General features: G+C 50.4%; 1 protein-coding gene across 6 annotated transcripts in view; it reads left to right on the top strand.

Moving 5' to 3' along the window:
• The window catches only part of RUSC2 (RUN and SH3 domain containing 2), a 57,155-nt gene extending 45,673 nt beyond the window's left edge, over positions 1 to 11,482 (top strand). For 5 of the 6 annotated variants that reach the window (XM_021554675.2, XM_021554677.3, XM_021554679.3 and 2 more), the window contains 9 exons: positions 33 to 233; positions 1,420 to 1,563; positions 2,518 to 2,594; positions 4,644 to 4,818; positions 5,494 to 5,599; positions 6,636 to 6,682; positions 7,795 to 8,767; positions 9,371 to 9,544; positions 9,861 to 11,482. In XM_021554675.2, coding sequence (XP_021410350.1) covers positions 33 to 233; positions 1,420 to 1,563; positions 2,518 to 2,594; positions 4,644 to 4,818; positions 5,494 to 5,599; positions 6,636 to 6,682; positions 7,795 to 8,767; positions 9,371 to 9,544; positions 9,861 to 10,041 — 2,078 coding nt within the window. In that variant the 3' untranslated portion in view covers positions 10,042 to 11,482. The remainder of the gene's footprint in view (positions 1 to 32; positions 234 to 1,419; positions 1,564 to 2,517; positions 2,595 to 4,643; positions 4,819 to 5,493; positions 5,600 to 6,635; positions 6,683 to 7,794; positions 8,768 to 9,370; positions 9,545 to 9,860) is intronic. The other variant, XM_021554682.3, reaches the window with a different exon arrangement.
• The last annotated feature ends 5,708 nt before the right edge of the window (positions 11,483 to 17,190 follow it).

Raw genomic sequence — 17,190 nt, 5'->3', positions numbered from 1 at the left:
CTGTCTGGTGCTCACTGTCCACGGCATCCCAGCGAACCACCTCTCCCCACAAGCGCTGAAGTGGCGGGAGTACAGGCGGAGGAACCCCCTGGGTCTGGACCGTGTTTCAGGGCTGCCCAGCTTAGCAGGCAGCCTGGACAGGAGGCAGCAAGAACCTCGGCTGAACCGGGGCAACCCCATCTTTGAGCTCCCTGGTGCTCTCAGCACCAGCCATTTCCACTGCAAGCTGAACGGTGCGCACCACCTTTCTGCTGGGGGGCCTTGGAAGGTGACCTTGGGACTCAGGCTCAGTTTCCTTGAGGCTCGAGTTAAGTTTGGATTCATCACTGCTTTGCCTGCTCAGAGCAGGAGGGATGACACATCTGTTCACAGTGGGGCTGAAGGGTTCAAGAGGAAAGTGAAAATTGCTTCACTGGTTCAAATCTCTGTGAAGCCTGCCTTCTCCATGAGGTGAGAGCTGTCAGATCCAGCTCTGAGCTGGGTTGAAGGGCAAAGTGAATGGCCCAAGACCCTGCTTGGGTCAGTAAATGCTCCTGGACTGTGTTTAGTTTGTAGTTTGTCTCACACAGGAGTTGGGGCCCTAGTTTGTCTCACACAGGAGTTGGGGCCCTTGGAGATCTCATATCTGTGCCCCATGATGCCTGACCATCCTGTACCCCAGCCCTGACAATGTGCTGGGTGCTGAGCTGTAGATTTCATGAGGCAGCTGACAACACTAAAGACCCTCATAGGACTCTATCTTCTCCAGGCTTTGCCCTCAAGGTGTTCCCCTCTCCTCCAAAACCTGTGCAGGAAGGGGCAGGCTGCTTTTGATTGAACCTCTTGACATTCCTGTGGGGAGAGCAGTGTGGTTGTCTGTGGGAGGAAGAGCATTTTACAGGCTAGCCTCAAGCCACAGAGGCAATTCCTCAAAGCCTTATACCTCACTCCACCAACCGAAACATTTTCTCTGTCTATCTTCAAGGGAAAATGCATAGCACAGAGTCAAACAGATGGAAGTCAAGCATATGAACTCTGTGTGTCACCCCTTGAAAACAGAGGCCATCCCAGAGAACAGGCAGCAAACATGCAGGTTGTTGTCTGTGGATGCCTGTGTGTGACAAGTAACAATTTTCTCTCTGCTGGCTTCTGACCCTGCTTGCACCAGCATGAGGAGTCTGGTGCAGCAAGGTTTCCCTTAGCCCTAGCCCATGAGTGAACCTCCCACAGCATGTTCCAGAGCCTGTGGGCCCCCAGTCAAGCTGGAGGTGGTATTTGGTAGGCCATGGGGATCAGTTGTGCAGGCACACATTGCAAACCACTGCTGGGGTAGCAACAAGCCTTTAGCCTCAGTGTCCCAGCAGAGGACAGGTGGCATGAAAACTGCTTCGGTGTGCAGGACTGGGGCTGATCCTTGTCCCCTCTGTCTTATCCCTGCAGGACAGTCTATGAGGCAACTCCAGCTTACCTACAATGACTTTTTCCCTGACTACTTCTCGCTAGCAGAGAAACCTCCTGCTGAGTTCTGCCTCTCCCCAGATGGCAACACAGAGTCCATCTCCATTGACTTGCTGCAGAAGAAGGGTGAGTCTGTACATCTCTGGAGGACCATGTAATGTGCCAGGGAGCTTGAGAAGAAGCTTGAGCTTCTTCTCCCAGGAAATATTATTAGAAAGGATCGTAAGTATACAGGAATGGGCAGAGAGAGCAGACAGGCACAGGAGTGTGACCCTAAGGCAGGGCATGCTGCCACCCTGTGCTCTGTATACAATGGTAGACCTATGTGTATCTGTGTGATCTTGGAGATGTGCTAAACTGAAATTTTTTAATTTAGGTTAAAAGTCTGTTCAGTCCTACATAAATAGTATAAAATTGTATTAATTATATAAAAAGGTGGGAGAAAAGAGTCCAGAGCAGGACAAGATATGGCTGTGGTGGGATCCATGCTAGAGGCAGGGCTGGCAGGACTTGACAGCTGATTTGTTATCATTTTAGAGGTAAGGGATGTTCAGAAAGGTTCCCATGCCTTTACCAACTATGTGCTCATAATTACGAGATGGCAGCCTTCCCTTCTGTTTCAGTTCTGTTCTCCCACTATCCTGGTGCAGATAACAGATTACACACCACTGGCTTGTTACTGAAAGTCATGACAAAATGCAAGGCTTCTGTCCTGCCACCCTGTGGCATCAAGGCAGCAAAAGACACTTTGTCTCAGATCCCTCCTCTGCTGCCTCAGGGCATGGAGTATGGAGGTGATGGTCCCTGTCCCTTGGGAACATTGACAGGTTATTGACTGTCCCTGTCCCTGTCCTTGTCCCTCAGAATATTGACTGTCCTACTGACAGGCTGGTAGGTGAGTACTGGAACCAGCAGGAAGACTTTTGGTGAGGATTTAGGAGAGTCTCTGCATGTTTTTTTGGCAGAGAGGGCTTGTGTGTAGTCATGGGTTTGCAGTGCCCCTGGCTGATTACTTCCAGGAGGGTTTTGTCAGAGTCAGCAGCCCCTCAGACAGCTCTTTGACCTGTTGTTTTCCTCTAGGTCTGGTGAAGGCCATCAACACTGCTGTTGACCTGATTGTTGCTCACTTTGGAACCAGCAGGGATCCAGGAGTGAAGGTATGTCTTGCATCCAACTCCATTCTGAGTGGCACGGAGAGTACAGAGCAAGATTGCCTCTCCGTTCTCTTCATGTCAAAAACTACAGGTTATCTAACGAAGGCAGGAGTACCAAGAACAATTCAAACAAAAGTGATGCCACACCATGCAGCAGATAGTAAATCTTTGACAATTCCTGCTGCATGATGCAGTAAGTACATGTATTTAAAGGAAGATCAGAAAAACACAGGGAAATTATTAAACATATTAAACTTATTAAACATACAGGAATAATGTCTAGCTTAGGCTCTGAGTTGGAAGCTGTAGGCTGTGAAAGTATAAAGGGCAAGTATTATGTATAATAGTTCTGGTTTTACTCCTTCTTTATGTACTTACTATGGTTCTTTATAAGACAAAACACCAGGCCAGCTGCCCTTCTGGTTCGATGCAGCACATCAGCTCTTTTTTTTTCACACAGTGGAGAGATGTATCTCCCTCCTCCAGGTATCCCATGACACTGGTCTGGCACTGGTGCCAGGTTGTTCCCCATCCCTCAGCATCTCACATTTTAAAGTGAGATATCACATAATTTTAATAATAATAAAAATTGCATCAGATTTCATTCATCTGGGGAAGTTGGTCAGTCCCACTGTAGCTCTTACCATTAATACATTAGAGTATTTAGAGTACATCTAAGGGGCTGGTGGTCTTAGGCCTGTGCTCTCCTCATTTCCCATTTCTGGAATAACACAGAAGTGCATCTAGGTTGCCCTGGGGCTGGCTGTCTTTGGCCTGTGCTCCCTCATCCCCCATTTCTGGAATAACACAGAAGCAGAACAATTTTGCTTGTGTTTGTACCAGGTATTGTTTGCAGTCCTGTGACACCCAGCATGTTTATGGTGCCTCCTCTCATTGCTGAATGTTTGGCTTCAGTCGGGTGACTCTCAGCAGCAATGTGACACTATTTGGACATGACAATTCCCCTGGCATGCCATCACCAAGGAGAAACCTGACTGGGACAGATTCCCAAACCATTCAATCTTATCTCAGAGCCCAGTGTAATTTTGTCCTAATTATGGCTGTTGCTGATGCAGAGATTGCTGTGCAACTTAACTGGAGCTGTTGAGATTCCCATGGCTTTTTAGGGCTTGGCAGTGAATTTCCAATACTTGCTGTGTAAGTTTGGGGAATAATTGCAACATTCTCCCACTACTTTTCTTATCAGACAATGCTGTGGTTTTAACCTCGGGTTTCTTTGTACATCAGTGTGCCAGGGGCTGAGCATTCACCTGCCAAAAGGCAGCATCCATCCCTGCTGCTGCTGTGCTCAGTGAATCTGACCAGATTATTCCTGAGCTGAGCCAAGTTCAGTTTCAGTTCAGGACTTTTGTGAACCTGTGCCAACTGGTCTGTATAATTCCAGCTCAGCTGGTAAAATCTGTGCCCTGAACACCATTGCCTGACCCATTTGGATAGACCCTTTGGCAGCTCAAAGACTGTTACCAGCAGAATGTGTCCCTGCTCTGCTGGTACTGGGCTCTTACATGCTTCCTCTTCACCTCAATCTGAGCTCTGGCCATCCATTTTGCCCTCATCTGTTTACTTACAGTAATCCGTAGGAGTTGAAGCTTGACATGTCACTGAGAGTGTTCCAAAACCCCTCAGTGCTGGTAGTTCTATATGGCATGGTGTTTCCTGCTCCAAAATTAGCTTCAGGAAAATCTACAGCAGCAGGAATATCCCCAGCTCTTTTCTTCCTCCATCAGGAGAGCTTTGCTATCTATCCCTTTGGAAGAACCAGGCATCCTTTCTAATTGGGATAACCTCTTTCCAATCTAATATATTCTTTTTTCAAGTTACTACATCTTCCCAGCCTGGGAAAGAGCTTGCGGAGAGCAATCCAAAGCTGGTGTATGAACATCAGGAGTGAAAGCAAAAACCCGGCATGTTGAAGGAGCTGCTGAGCCTGATGTTGCTTGCTAGGTGTCTGTAGTGGGGCTGAACTGTTTCCATCCATGTGTACCTTGAAAACGGTTAGCAGCACTCTCACTGTTGCCTGTTGTCCACTAGGCCAAACTTGGGAACAGCTCTGTGAGCCCCAATGTGGGGCATCTCATCCTGAAATACCTGTGCCCAGCTGTCCGGGACATTCTGAGTGATGGGCTCAAGGCTTATGTCCTGGACATGATCATTGGCCAGAGGAGGAACATCCCCTGGAGTGTGGTGGAGGCATCCACCCAGCTAGGTATGGATGTTGTGCAGTAGTGCCTGTGGTAGTTGTGGCTGGGAGGTGCTGGGGAAGGTTGGCTCTAAGGATGGGAGTGCAAAACACCCATTTTCCTGCATGAAACAGGGTTCACATGTGTCATCTCTTGCAAGAAGGGTGACACACTGCGCTATTCTTCCCAAGTACTTATTGTCATTTCCCCTGAAATTTGCAAATTCTCTCATAACAGGCCAAACCAATTAAAAAAAGGAGCAAAAAAACCCTGCAAAATTAATTCACATTTGTTTCTGCATCATACTGGGAAGTCTCATAGCCTGATAGTGGCAAATCTTCAGCTCTGCAGTTATCTCTATGATTGCAGATACCCCAAATTATAAGCACACGCCAAAGTATTCTCTTTACATGCTGATTTTGAGCCAGTGGCTGTGATTGTCACTGAAATGTGGGAGGCAGGTCCTTGTGGTAATGAAACTCTTCCAGAGTTTTGGGGTGGTGGTCTGGGATGGATCACAGCCCTTCTCCCATGTGTAGTCTAAGTGTTTTTACAGCCTGAGCTTGCAGTGGCATGGTGGAAAGGCAATGCACACACAGACATGGACACCCAGATGTCTGTCTTGCCTTGATGCTCCATCCTGTGGTGCACTTTTGGCTTGGTCACCACAGCTAATCTCAACAATTTGCTTCTGTCCACAGGACCCTCTACAAAGTTGCTGCACAGCCTCTACAGCAAGATCAGCCAGTACACAGAGCTCACCAACCACACCATGCGGTTCAACGCGTTCATCTTTGGCCTCCTCAAGTAAGCAGGACCCGTAGGGTGGCTGCACGTCCCTGTCCAGGGCTGGCAGCAGCTGTTGGTCCTTGACTTCAGTCAGGCACAGTTGACCATGAAAAGAACTTAAGAATCTGGGAAGCCACTTCCTAGAAGCAGGCAAGGGAAGGAAGAAGCTGTAAGCCTCAGAGAATTCCTTCCAGATCAGAAGTGAGGATGAGTGGCTGTAGCCAACTGAAGAACAGGGTCAGTCTGTTTTAGCCCCAAAACATTAGGTAAGATTACTGTCTGTCCAATTTCATATGAGGTTAGATATAATATATGCATTAATTACTCTTGGAAATTCCTCTTTAAAGCACTCTTTCCTGGAGCTGCAGTGAATCTCAAAGCATGAGGCTCTGAAGGAGAAATTGCTGTGGTCCAGGACCCCAGACTGGCCCCTCTAGTTTGGATAAGGAGTGTGTTTAACAGAGGAAAGCAGCAATACGTTTTTGTGTGTGAAGGGATAAGCACTGCTAGGATGGTGTTTCCCTGGTCCTCTCTGGTGGTCAGCAAGAGCTCTGGCAGTGGCAACAGAGTTCCGAAGATCTCCAGATGTTGTAGAACTCCTCCAGGCAGGAACAAGTTCTGCCCTGCTCTCCCCACACAGAGTGACCCAGCTCTCCCCCACTGGCACAGGATACTGTCATATTTTGGGCTGAGCCACCAGCATTGGTCTTAGTTTTGTAGATCATCTGCCTCTTCCACAGCAGCCTCTTCTCAGCAGAACAAAGCTCTGTCAAGGACACAGGAGCAAAATAGAGAGGAATCTTGTTGCAAACATGGATGTTCATGGTTACGGTTGTACATGTAAAGCTATGTAGATGTTCAGTGATAGGCTGGGTGTCCATGATAAAGGAATGCTGATGGGACTGAACCACTGTCCTTTCCCCGAGGTTCACAAGTTCATGCATTGTAAATGCTCCTTTCCAGCCACACTTCTTGTGGCAGAAGAGTGAGGATGAATGGGGTTAATAGTCTTTCATTGTTTCTTTCTCACCCTGCTAATTTTCCATTCCTGCAGTATCCGATCCTTGGAATTCTGGTTCAACCACCTTTATAACCATGAAGGTAAGAGTCTGAAGGCTGTGGGCTGCAGTGGGAGCCAAACTCTGCATACAAATAGAACATGTGATGGAAATGTGTCTCTCTTGTTGCTCTCTCACCTTGGGCTGCTCTTCTCTGTCCTGAGGTGAAGGACTAAGCTATACAGAGTCTCAGTGTACCAGGAAAATCCCAGGTGGAAGTCCAAGCATCCTGCAGCTCCTTCCACCTGAACCTGGACTTCCATTCTTCTCCCCGCCTGCACCTAGTACCCAAGGCTTTCAGATCAGATCCCTCAATCTATCTGCAGGAGATCAGATCCATGCCTCCCCAAATTTCTATGTTTTTATGTTCCCTGTCCAGAGAGTATTGTATGCCTGGAGATGTGCACACTTACCTGAAAATTTTCAGGTATGGAAAATAGGAAGTAATGGAAAGGAAAACATGACATACAAAATGCAGATTTTACTGGATATATCTGTTTTATAGCAGAATAGAAATAGAAATAGAAATAGAAATAGAAATAGAAATAGAAATAGAAATAGAAATAGAAATAGAAATAGAAATAGAAATAGAAATAGAAATAGAAATAGAAATAGAAATAAAAATAGAAATAGAAATAGAAATAGAAATAGAAATAGAAATAGAAATAGAAATAGAAATAATAGAATAGAAATAGGAATAGAAATAGGAATAGGAATAGAAATAGGAATAGAATAGAATAGAATAGAATAGAATAGAATAGAATAGAATAGAATAGAATAGAATAGGGTCTTGTGCTTATCCTGGCTTTCTGAAGACAGCCATCTATTAGAGCATCATTAAGACCTGGAAGTGTGAGAAAAAGCTGGGGACTGTCAGGTAATTTCCATCTTTCTTCCATGGCATTTGGTGGCAGAGGTCATCTGGACTGATAGTCTGCTAGGCAAGTCCAGGCTGCAGGAACAACTAGAAAGCTCTGTCTGGGCCAGTTTGCTGCAAGGTCACAGAGCATCTGGTGCTCCTTGACCCAGGCCTGAGCCTCACACTGTCACCAAAAACTGGTGTCCGTCTCCTTTCCTCATAGCTTCAGCAGCTTCATGATGGCTTGGCAATGGTGTCAAGGGCATCTCCTCTAATTAATGTCTTTTTTCCCACAGACATCATCCTGGCACACTACCAACCAGTGGGCTTCTTGTGCCTGTCTCACAGTGTGTGCCAACCTCTTTTTGAGGAGCTCCTGCTCCTACTACAGCCTCTCTCCCTGCTGCCCTTCAACCTGGACCTCCTCTTTGAGCACCACCTGATGCAGATGGGCAAAGAGCAGCAACAGCAAAAGGAGCTGCTGCGTGTGAAGCAGGACCTACTGCTTTCTGTGCACTCCACCCTGCAGTTGATGCGGACCCGGGGCAGCAGTGAGGATCCTGATGGCTGCAGCACTGCCCCTGAAGCATGCCAAGGGGGTGCCAGAGATGGTGACATCTCACCAGGGCACAGCCCACAGCAAGCTGTGAGTGAGAAGAGGGTCAAGGGAGTGGGGGCCTCCTGCGGAGAAGGTGACAGGGAGGAAGAGCAGACCAAGATGCGAGAGAGTACGTGGGAGGGGAAGAAGGACAAGCAGGCAGGTTGGTGGTACCAGCTCATGCAGACGTCTCAAATTTACATTGAGAGCTCAGCTGAAGGCTCAAAGTTCATCCGCTCTGAGAAGAAGAAAGCAGCTTTGAATCCTGCACCCAGGTCACTGGAGACCCACAAGGCACCACCTCCCCGAGAAGGTGTGGTGGAGGGTGCAGAGGCTTGTCCCATTGCTGAGGGCACCTTGCAGGAGAGGCCCAAGGCGGCCAGCAAGCCAAGTCCCGAAACCATGGAAGAGCCCTTGGAAAAGCCCCAGCAGGTAGCGGTTGGCGAAGAGGTGAAGGAACGGAGCTGGCCCTTCTGGATGGGCAGCCCCCCAGACTCTGTGCTTACAGAGCTAAAGCGCAGCAAGGAGAAGGAGGCTCAGCAAAGAGTGGGAGCAGCAGCAACCCCCCAAGAAGACAACAGCACCAGTGCATCAGAGGGCAGCCAGCCCATCAAGTGGGGACACTTGTTTGGGTACAGGAAGGTACAAAAAGAACCCAGACAACCAAACAGGTAAGGGCAGGGGTGGTTTGGGGCTTAGAAGGGCTGGTTAACCTGGACTATGGCAGTACAGGTGGAAGTCAGTCCATGAGCTGACCGCTGGGCTACACCGTGGTGGCACATCAAGGGTCTGTAACCCTGCTTAGTGCTTCCAGCCTGCCTTAATTCTTCCCATACCCTTGCTCAGTCCATTTCATAGGCTATCCTCTTCTGCCTGAGCTCTGTCACTGCCTTGGCATCTAAACCCTGCTACATGGCCCCATTATCACCCCATCCCTCCAAAAACCACATGTTGAGAACATAGAGCCATCCTTGTTGCTTACAACAGGTGTGGGGGAAGGGTGAAGTTGCCTCCAGTAGCTGAGACCTCTGTCCACTGCCTCTCCCTCTATACACCCTTACTGCTTCTGCAAATGACCACTGGAAATGCCCTTCCCAGTCCAGGCTGTGGTGTTACATCTGAGCCCTCCCTGCCTGGAGACCTAGGGCACTGCCTAGCAGAGTGCTTTGTGAGTGAAGCCAAACCTGTAAGGCGTGATGTTGCCATGAGAACACCTGCTCTTTTTCCCCAGGTGCACTTTCCTGCCACTGACTGCTTCTGTCTCCTCCTTCCAGGTTGCCGTCTGGCTGGTTGAGCTTGGACAAGTCCGTCTTCCAGCTGGTAGCCCAGACAGTTGGGGCTAGCATGTGGCGTGAAGCAGCCCCGGAGCCAGACCCTCCCAATCCAGAACCACCTGAGGCACCTGCTGTGGCACGATCAGCCCAGGGATTGTCTCCTCACCCTACCTGGTGAGTGACACCAAGTGGACAATCCTGCAGGTGCTGGAATGTGTTAGGTTGAGGGTGCCACGGCTCTACCTGTTGCAGTTTGCCTGGCCCCCTTTATAGTCATAGACCAGAGAATGATGTGGGGCAGTGATGCGCCTTGTGCATCCATCCACCATAACTCTGCAATCTGCAGGTGATGGGGAGCTGGAAGGGTGAGTGGGAGCCTGGCTGGGGAGGGAAGCAGGGGTTATTTTCCTCTCTCCCTGGGGCCTGTGATGGTCCCTGGGTGGAGTGAGTGTTCTGAGGTGAGCTAACCCTCCTTTCTTTCTTCTTGCAGTGAGGTGAAAGCTCTTTGCCATCACATTGCCACTGAGTCAGGACAACTGAGCTTCAACAAAGGGGATATTCTGCGCGTCATCTCCAAGGTGGATGGTGACTGGCTGCAGTGCAGCCTTGGCTCTGAGAAGGGACTGGTGCCCATCATGTATGTCACCCACCCTGAGGACGAGGACTATTGACACATTTAGGAGGCCAAGCACAGTTCCTGGGCTGCTGAGGCTTCTCTGGGGCAGCCTATCCTGCCAGAGGAACAAATACAGCTTCTTGCTAGTTTCTTACCTTTCCTGCCATTACAGAATACAGTAACCATAGGTGGTTCCTTCTTGCTCCTCCTTGTGCAGCTGCCAAAGGCCAACTTAGCCCTCCAGGGTCTTCTGCAAGCTGCACCTTGTATTGCCAGGCATCACCATGCATGCAGCCACACCAGGGACTGCCTGACCCCCCCCCTCCTCCCCACACTGTCTGCAGCACCCACAGGCCATGGACTTGTACACTACAGGAACCGGGGCAGTCCCTGCCAGGGTAGCGCTGCCCAGCTGTTGGATGCTGGAGGGTGCAGGATGCTGGCCGTCCCCTCCCTGGGGGTGGCAGTGGAGTCTGCAGCCTTCAGCATCCCTGGCATCCTCAGCTGAAGGGGTGGGAGCACCCTGCATTAGCAGGGTCCCTACAAGGCTGGGCTAATGGGTTGTGTTTATTGGGGCACTGCAAGGTAGGCTCCCTCACACTACAGCATCCCTATCCTAGTGTGCTGTAGTGGTTCCTGGTGGGTTGTACCAGGACAAGTGGCCTGGCAGTGCCTCACTGCAGGGCTGAGGCTGTGCATGGCCACGTGCACAGGGGAGGGGGACGGGATATGTGTGTGAGTGTGGAGCAAAGGGGTGTGTGGGGTTGCGAGGAAGGCATGGGGTTGTTCAGTGTTATGTAGGTCCAGGATGGGTAGTGCCACCCTGTGAAGAGATGGGTGCTCTGGGGGGAGGCCCTGTGCCCTCCACACTGAGCAGGGAACCACCGGTGCCTGGGAAGCCCTGGGATGCTCAGTGGAGGGCGCTGGAGGGGAGGGAATGAGGGCAGGGTCCCTTTCTGGGCTAGGGATTTGGGGGCAGTGCTCTCAGCAAGTAGATTGGGGGTGCTCCGAGAGGGAGCTGGGGAGTCTGGCAAGGGAGGGGTGGTGCTCCCTCTGGCACATGGTTTCTGGTCTTGCTGAGCAGTGCTGTGGGGTGGGGGGGATAAGTGTTGTGCACAAACACAAGGGGATACTGGAGGTCCTGGGGTCCTTGGTAGAGGCAATGCCAGTCAACCCCTTCCTTGCCATGTTCATGCCGCCTGCTGTAGTGGGGATCTTCACCTGCCTGTCAGGTGGGGAACAGTGTTAATGAAAGGCCATGCCAGTATTTGGTGCCATGGCCAGCTTGACGCTGTTCACAGCATCGTGCCTGGGCTGGCTTCACCATGGCAAGGGGCCCTGGTCTTGCTAGGTTACCTCCTGCTTGTACATCGCTTAGCGGATGTTGCACCATATTTAATTTGTATTTCCCTGTTAGAATGAGGTGTCTCACCTTTATTTATTTCTTTATTTATGATGCATATTAATAAAAAAGGTGCTGATTGAGCTCTCTGCAACCCAGACTTATCATTTCAGCACATCCCTGTGAAGGGTCTGTGGGTTACCAGTGCTGGGACACTGCATTGCAGGCTTCCTCCTGCATTTACCACAGCTAAACCAGACCTTCAGGAGGACATAGGTTGCCCTTAGCAGTCATACCGTCAGTTCAGGTCTGAGGCATGGGAAGGTGGGCACTACAGATGATGATATGTCTTGGGGAGGCAGCACTGTTTGGGGTTCCTTGTGCATTGCTTGCAGCCACCCAAGCAGGTTTCAGACAGGAGATCACACCATCTCAGCCTGGAATCTGCTGCTCCAGGGCAATGGGAAGGTAAAGGTGAAGGAGGGGTTGTGGGCTGCGACAACCTGGCCATATGTTTCAGTGGCTGTGGGTCACTCACAAGGAAGGACTCCAGAGATTCTAAACTTAGACTCAAAATAAACACTGGGCCTCCAAGTCCACTATGAACCCCAAGTGCCACTTCTTCTCTTTACCACTCAGCAGCTCAAAAGGAAAAGGGAAGAACTCTGCTTGTGACTTCAGCCTTTACTGCAAGAACACCACTCTGGAGTTTGCTGCATCCATGTGGACAAATGATGTGCACATATGCAGTGCATCAAAACTACTGAAAAAAAATCCACATAAAAGAAATCTACATAATTAACTCCTGCTCTGGCTGGGAGCAGCACAGAGCTGGCAGGGCCGGTACATGGCCCACTTTGATTAAGCTCTCAGAGGGGACAATGGTCAGGGCTGTTTATAAGTTCCAAGGAGCCAGGCTGCTGTCCCTGCATGCACTGGGTGGCCCAAAGGAGGAAGGGGACCATGTGCTGACAAACAGCCCCCCCAGGGTGCTGAGTCAGCCCTGGGGCAGGAAAGGGGATTTCCAGCTGCCTGTGTGGACACTGACACTGAGCAGCTCCCTGGTTACTTGCTGCTGGGGTAGCCTTGGATGCAGGGGAGGCACAGAGGGGTGGTTACAGTGTCAGAGGCTGGATTTGGGATTGCTGTTATGGAACTTGTAGCTGCTGAAGTCTTCTTTGGGGTCATCTGGCTAAAGTCAAGCAGATCCAGGTTGGTGGCTATCAGATAGCCTGTGGCAACAAGGAACTGGCCACAGGGCACAAAGCCTATGAATCCTGCAAGGCTGAAAGTACACAGCAATGTGTATGGGACGTTGGGACAGTATGGAACAGTACTGGAGCTGTGACCGAGTGGCTCTGCTGGTGGTAGCCTGGTCCTGGAGGGTCAGCTGTAGGACCCTGATGGGAACATGGGGCTATGAGCTCTGTCAGGGTCATGCTAAGCAGGAAGAAGAGACACTTGAGTGTCCATCAATACTCATCATGGGGACTCCTATTCTCTGGGGACACTGCTGGTCCAGGTACCTCATATGTCTTGAGGTGCAGAGCCAGGCCAGGGGCAGCTCTGGGGCAGCACCAAGATGCAGGCAGTCCCGCCTGTCTCAGTGGGCAGCAGCAGCAATGTCCTCCTGTCCTCCTTGCAGGTATTACTGAGCTTCTGTTCAACAAAGTTGCTCCTTGCTTCCTTTCAGATCTCAAAAGCAGGCCTTAGCAAAGAAGTGCTGGGCTCTGTGGGTGAACCCTGGGAGCAGAGATTCATCATGTGGGAAGGAAAAAGGAGCCAAATTTCATGGTACAGGAATTTGCTCTGCATGCTACAGAAGCAAGGGGGGATGACCCCCATGACTGTGGGACCCAGTGCTGGCAGGAGTTAAGTTGTGGGGTAAAGACAGCAAGGCTGAGGCAGATTTAGGGTGCCACAGGAGTCCAGATGTGCATGACAATCTGAGGGACATGTGCCAGCAGAGAGGGCAGGACCTGCTGGTGTCAATTGCTAGGGAGTCCTGGTGGGTCCCCTTGGACCTTCTATGCCCAGGTATCAGGACCTGGCTTACCCTCAGGTCAAAGGTGCTGACCTTGTCCCTGGGTGTGTCAGTGCTGAAGGAACTCTGGAATGCATGTGTCCAATGGAAAGGCCTGATACATACTGGAAGAGAGAGGGGAATGCCTTTCCTTCCTATGCCACTCCTGGCAGCCAGATCCCATTCTCAGACTGTCAGTGTGCAGTGGGCAGTGACACACAAACAATTCATAAAATCAAAGGTTTGGGTTGGAAGGGACACTAAAGATCATCTAGTTCTACCCCCACTACGGTGGGCAGGGATGCCACTTATCAGGCCAAGCTGCTCTAAGGCCCATCCAGTCCAGCCCCATCCTTGAACTGTCGAAATCCCAAAAGTTTCCACTCAGCAGCTACACCATGATGGGCAGGGACTGCCAGGCTGGGGATGGGCATGCAGGTGACTCTGACATACTTGTGGCCACTAGTTTGGGGTCCTAAAACTAAGTACAAGATCATATGAACCCCCGAGAGCTGTGTGTGGGCTCAAAACAGCTGAACATCCAGCTTTTGGGCCAGCCCAGCTGCAGCCTAGCCTGGGGACAGGCCAGCTCCCTGTACTGTCTCTGTCCCAGCCCAAAGTCAACAGAGCCATTTCCAAGGTCCCTGGTCAGTGCAACAGTACTTGCAGCAGCCAGCCAGGAGTGCTGAGGCCCTCCTCCAGCTAGAGGAAGGACAGTGCTGCTTTTGCAACACCACCCTGGGGCTCAGCACTGAAATAGGCTCCTGCCATATTGACTTACTCCCTGGGGCCCTTCTCCGACTCCCTCTCGGCCTCAGAGCCTCCAACTGTACCCATTGAAACCCACAAGGCCTCCTCTGAGTGAACTGCAATGGCAGCATTGCCCATCAGCGGCCTCCACATCCCTGGGCCCTTTTCCCCTCGCTGGGACTTTTGTGGGACAAGGGCCCTTCTGGTGCCAGCAGCTGCGTGTGTTCCATGTCGGGGGAAGGCTGGCAAGCCAGATGCCACTGCTGGAGAGCGTCATGCAGAGGAGGATTATGCACAGGTGCAAGCACTGACTTCCAGCTGCAGGCCAAGACCTTTCAGAAACTGGTTTCTTCTCTGTAGTGACCAGTGACAGGACCTGAGGGAATGGCCTGCAGTTGTGTCAGAGGAGGTTTAGATTGGGTATTAGGAAAAGGTCTTCACCCAGAGAGTGGTTGGGCACTGGGTCAGGCTTCCCAGAGAAGTGTACACACCACCAAGCCTGACAGATCTCAAGAAGTTTAGACAATGCCCTCAAGCACATGGTGTGACTCTTGCAGAAGTCCTGGGCACAGCAAAAATTTGGACCTGATAATCCATGTGGGTCCTTCCCAGTTTACCTATTCTATGATTCTGTGATTCTCCAAGGTGTGGCCCCAGTGATGGGGGCCCTGCTTCAGAGGAGAGATGCAGACCTCTTTGCACCATGAATACACCTTTGGGAACAGAAATCCCAAATGAAAGAAAGGAGCAGGGTATAGTGCTACTGCTGTGTGCCTTCAAGCATTTTTGTGACTGGCTTGCAATACCAGGTAGGGGCAAGCAAGTATGTGGCTTTCCACATGCACCACAAGACTGGGAGGAAGATGGGGATCAGCTCTGGGCAGGAAATATGGGTTGAACATGTTCCCAGGAAAGGGCTGCCTGCTGGTGACAACCATAACATGCTTTGTTTCCATGATATTGTGTAATTACTAAAGACTGAAAAGTCCAGGCATATCTTAATCAGCATCAAAAAGGGGAAATATGTGGAAATGAGGAAACAAATAAAGCAGCACAGTCACAGTGTCCATCAAAGAGTTAAGGCAGCCTTTCAAAGTTCCTAGTATCAAAAGGTAGAGACAAGGCAGCAGGAATAACCACCAGGGCCAGAGGTTATTTAAAACAGAGATGGTCCTTCAAAGAGAAGTCATGTCTAGAGGACAAAAATATTGTCAGAGAAATAATACATAAATTCTTGATAAGGCAAACAAAAAAGTGAGCAAAAAACAGCCTGTAGAAGCAGCCAGCAGCCCTTTTTGCAAATACTTCAACTCCAGATCTGCCACAGTGTCTGTAGGGTAGACAGGAGAGCATGTCTTTACAACAGAGTGACGTCCCTGGGTTGACACGATTGCTGCAAAAATGGCTCCAGTGCCAGAGCCCTGGAAGGTTTGTGGTGAAATGGAACACACTCCTGGCAGCATGCCTGGACCCTGGCATTGCACCAGGACACAGCTCCTTGCCTACACCTGCTGAGGTACAGCCTGCCCATCCTTCCAGCTGAGCCAGACCTGTTGGATGCAGCTATCTGTGTGGTTTTCAGTTTGCCTGGTGTGACCAGAAGGCATTGGAACTTCCAGAGAAAGCAGAACCGATTTTCAACACCCCTCCATCCTCCCTGCCAGAGCCTGGATTACACTCAAGGCTGAATTTTTGTGATGTGGAGCAAGGGTGTTAAGAATTATAAAGTTTCCTGACAACTTGCTTCGTCCATGGCTTTTGAATTTTCATGTGGGGCCATGAATGATTTCCAGAGATGCCAGATACTGGTAACACAGGAACTGAGAGCCATTGTTCTGCTAGGATTGGTGCAGAGTGGGACCAGGAATGTGATTTTTTTACACTTTTTAAATGTATGGAATTCTCCTACTCCTGTTGCAAAAATCTTCCCAACTGAAGAACCTATTCCTACTGATACCATTTGCTTTTGTAGCTCTTTAATTTTTTTTCTTGAAAGGCCCAGACACAAAACGGGACAGGGAGAGGTGACCTCTGAGTTGCTGCTGTTGGTGCAGACAGAGCAGCAGTTGCTTCCCTCCACTCCCCAAACCTCTCAGACACCTGAGACAGAGCACACCAACCTCCCAAGTACCTCCCAGGCTGTGCTCTGCTGCCATGCCAGGGTCCTGTCTGTGCACTTGCAGCCCCAGAACACCTTTTCCAGGGCAAATATGTTTGAGTACAGTGAACTCTCTGTGGGTGAGCTTCATATTTGAGCAAAGGAAATAAAAAGGCATCCTCATGGAGGTGGGGATCGCTGGCCCTGCCAGCTCTGTTGCAGGAAGAGATGAAACATAGACAAAGGAGGCTGGTTTCTGAGCCTAGAAGGGAATGTGGCTGGGCAGTCTTATGCTCTATCCCTGAGAGGTAAAAACTGCAGGAGTATCTGGCCCCAGGCAGCTCCTATACTGGCAGAAAAAGAAGAAAACAAGAATTCTACCATTATTTGCTCAGGGTTAGTTTTTGTGCGTGACTGGGGGAGGCATATATTCGGAGAGAGCCATCTTGCACTGGCCTGCTCAGTGCTGCTGAATAAAGGCGTTGCAGGGTGTGCAAATCATCAGAAAGCAGTGCCTGACCCCAGGAGTGAGAGCACCACCTGAGGAGCTCAACAGAAGAGAACCATCACAGGGGAATGCAGCGTGGCTGTGAAGCCTCAGAGAAGACTTGAGGGCTTGTTTTCCTCCTAGTTCTGTGTTTCAGTTGGGATGCAGGCCAGGCACATCCAGCAAGGTGGCTGGGGGAACACTAATTCATCAGCTCCTGCCCTGAACCTGCTCTAATGGTTGGGTCTGCTGCTTTGGCCAGTGCCACCAGCCTCCAGATGCACAGACAGCCTCACCCCAGTCCCTTTATTGCCCCACTGCATGTGCTGGCCTCCCACCCTTCATGGTCATTCCGGCTCCCAGCAAGGTTTGACAACACAATGTGCCACAGCAGCTGATCTTGAGGCTTCCAGGGCTCTTGTCCCCTTCTGCCCAAACATCTTCTCTCAGGCCAATCCTGAGCACCCAACCACTCCTGCCAAAACCTTGGATGTCCCATCCATG

Source organism: Lonchura striata, chromosome Z, assembly GCF_046129695.1.
Source record: "Lonchura striata isolate bLonStr1 chromosome Z, bLonStr1.mat, whole genome shotgun sequence".
Lineage (NCBI taxonomy): Eukaryota > Metazoa > Chordata > Aves > Passeriformes > Estrildidae > Lonchura > Lonchura striata.
Note: the sequence above shows the minus strand (reverse complement) of the source record. Positions and strands in the feature narration are given on the sequence as shown.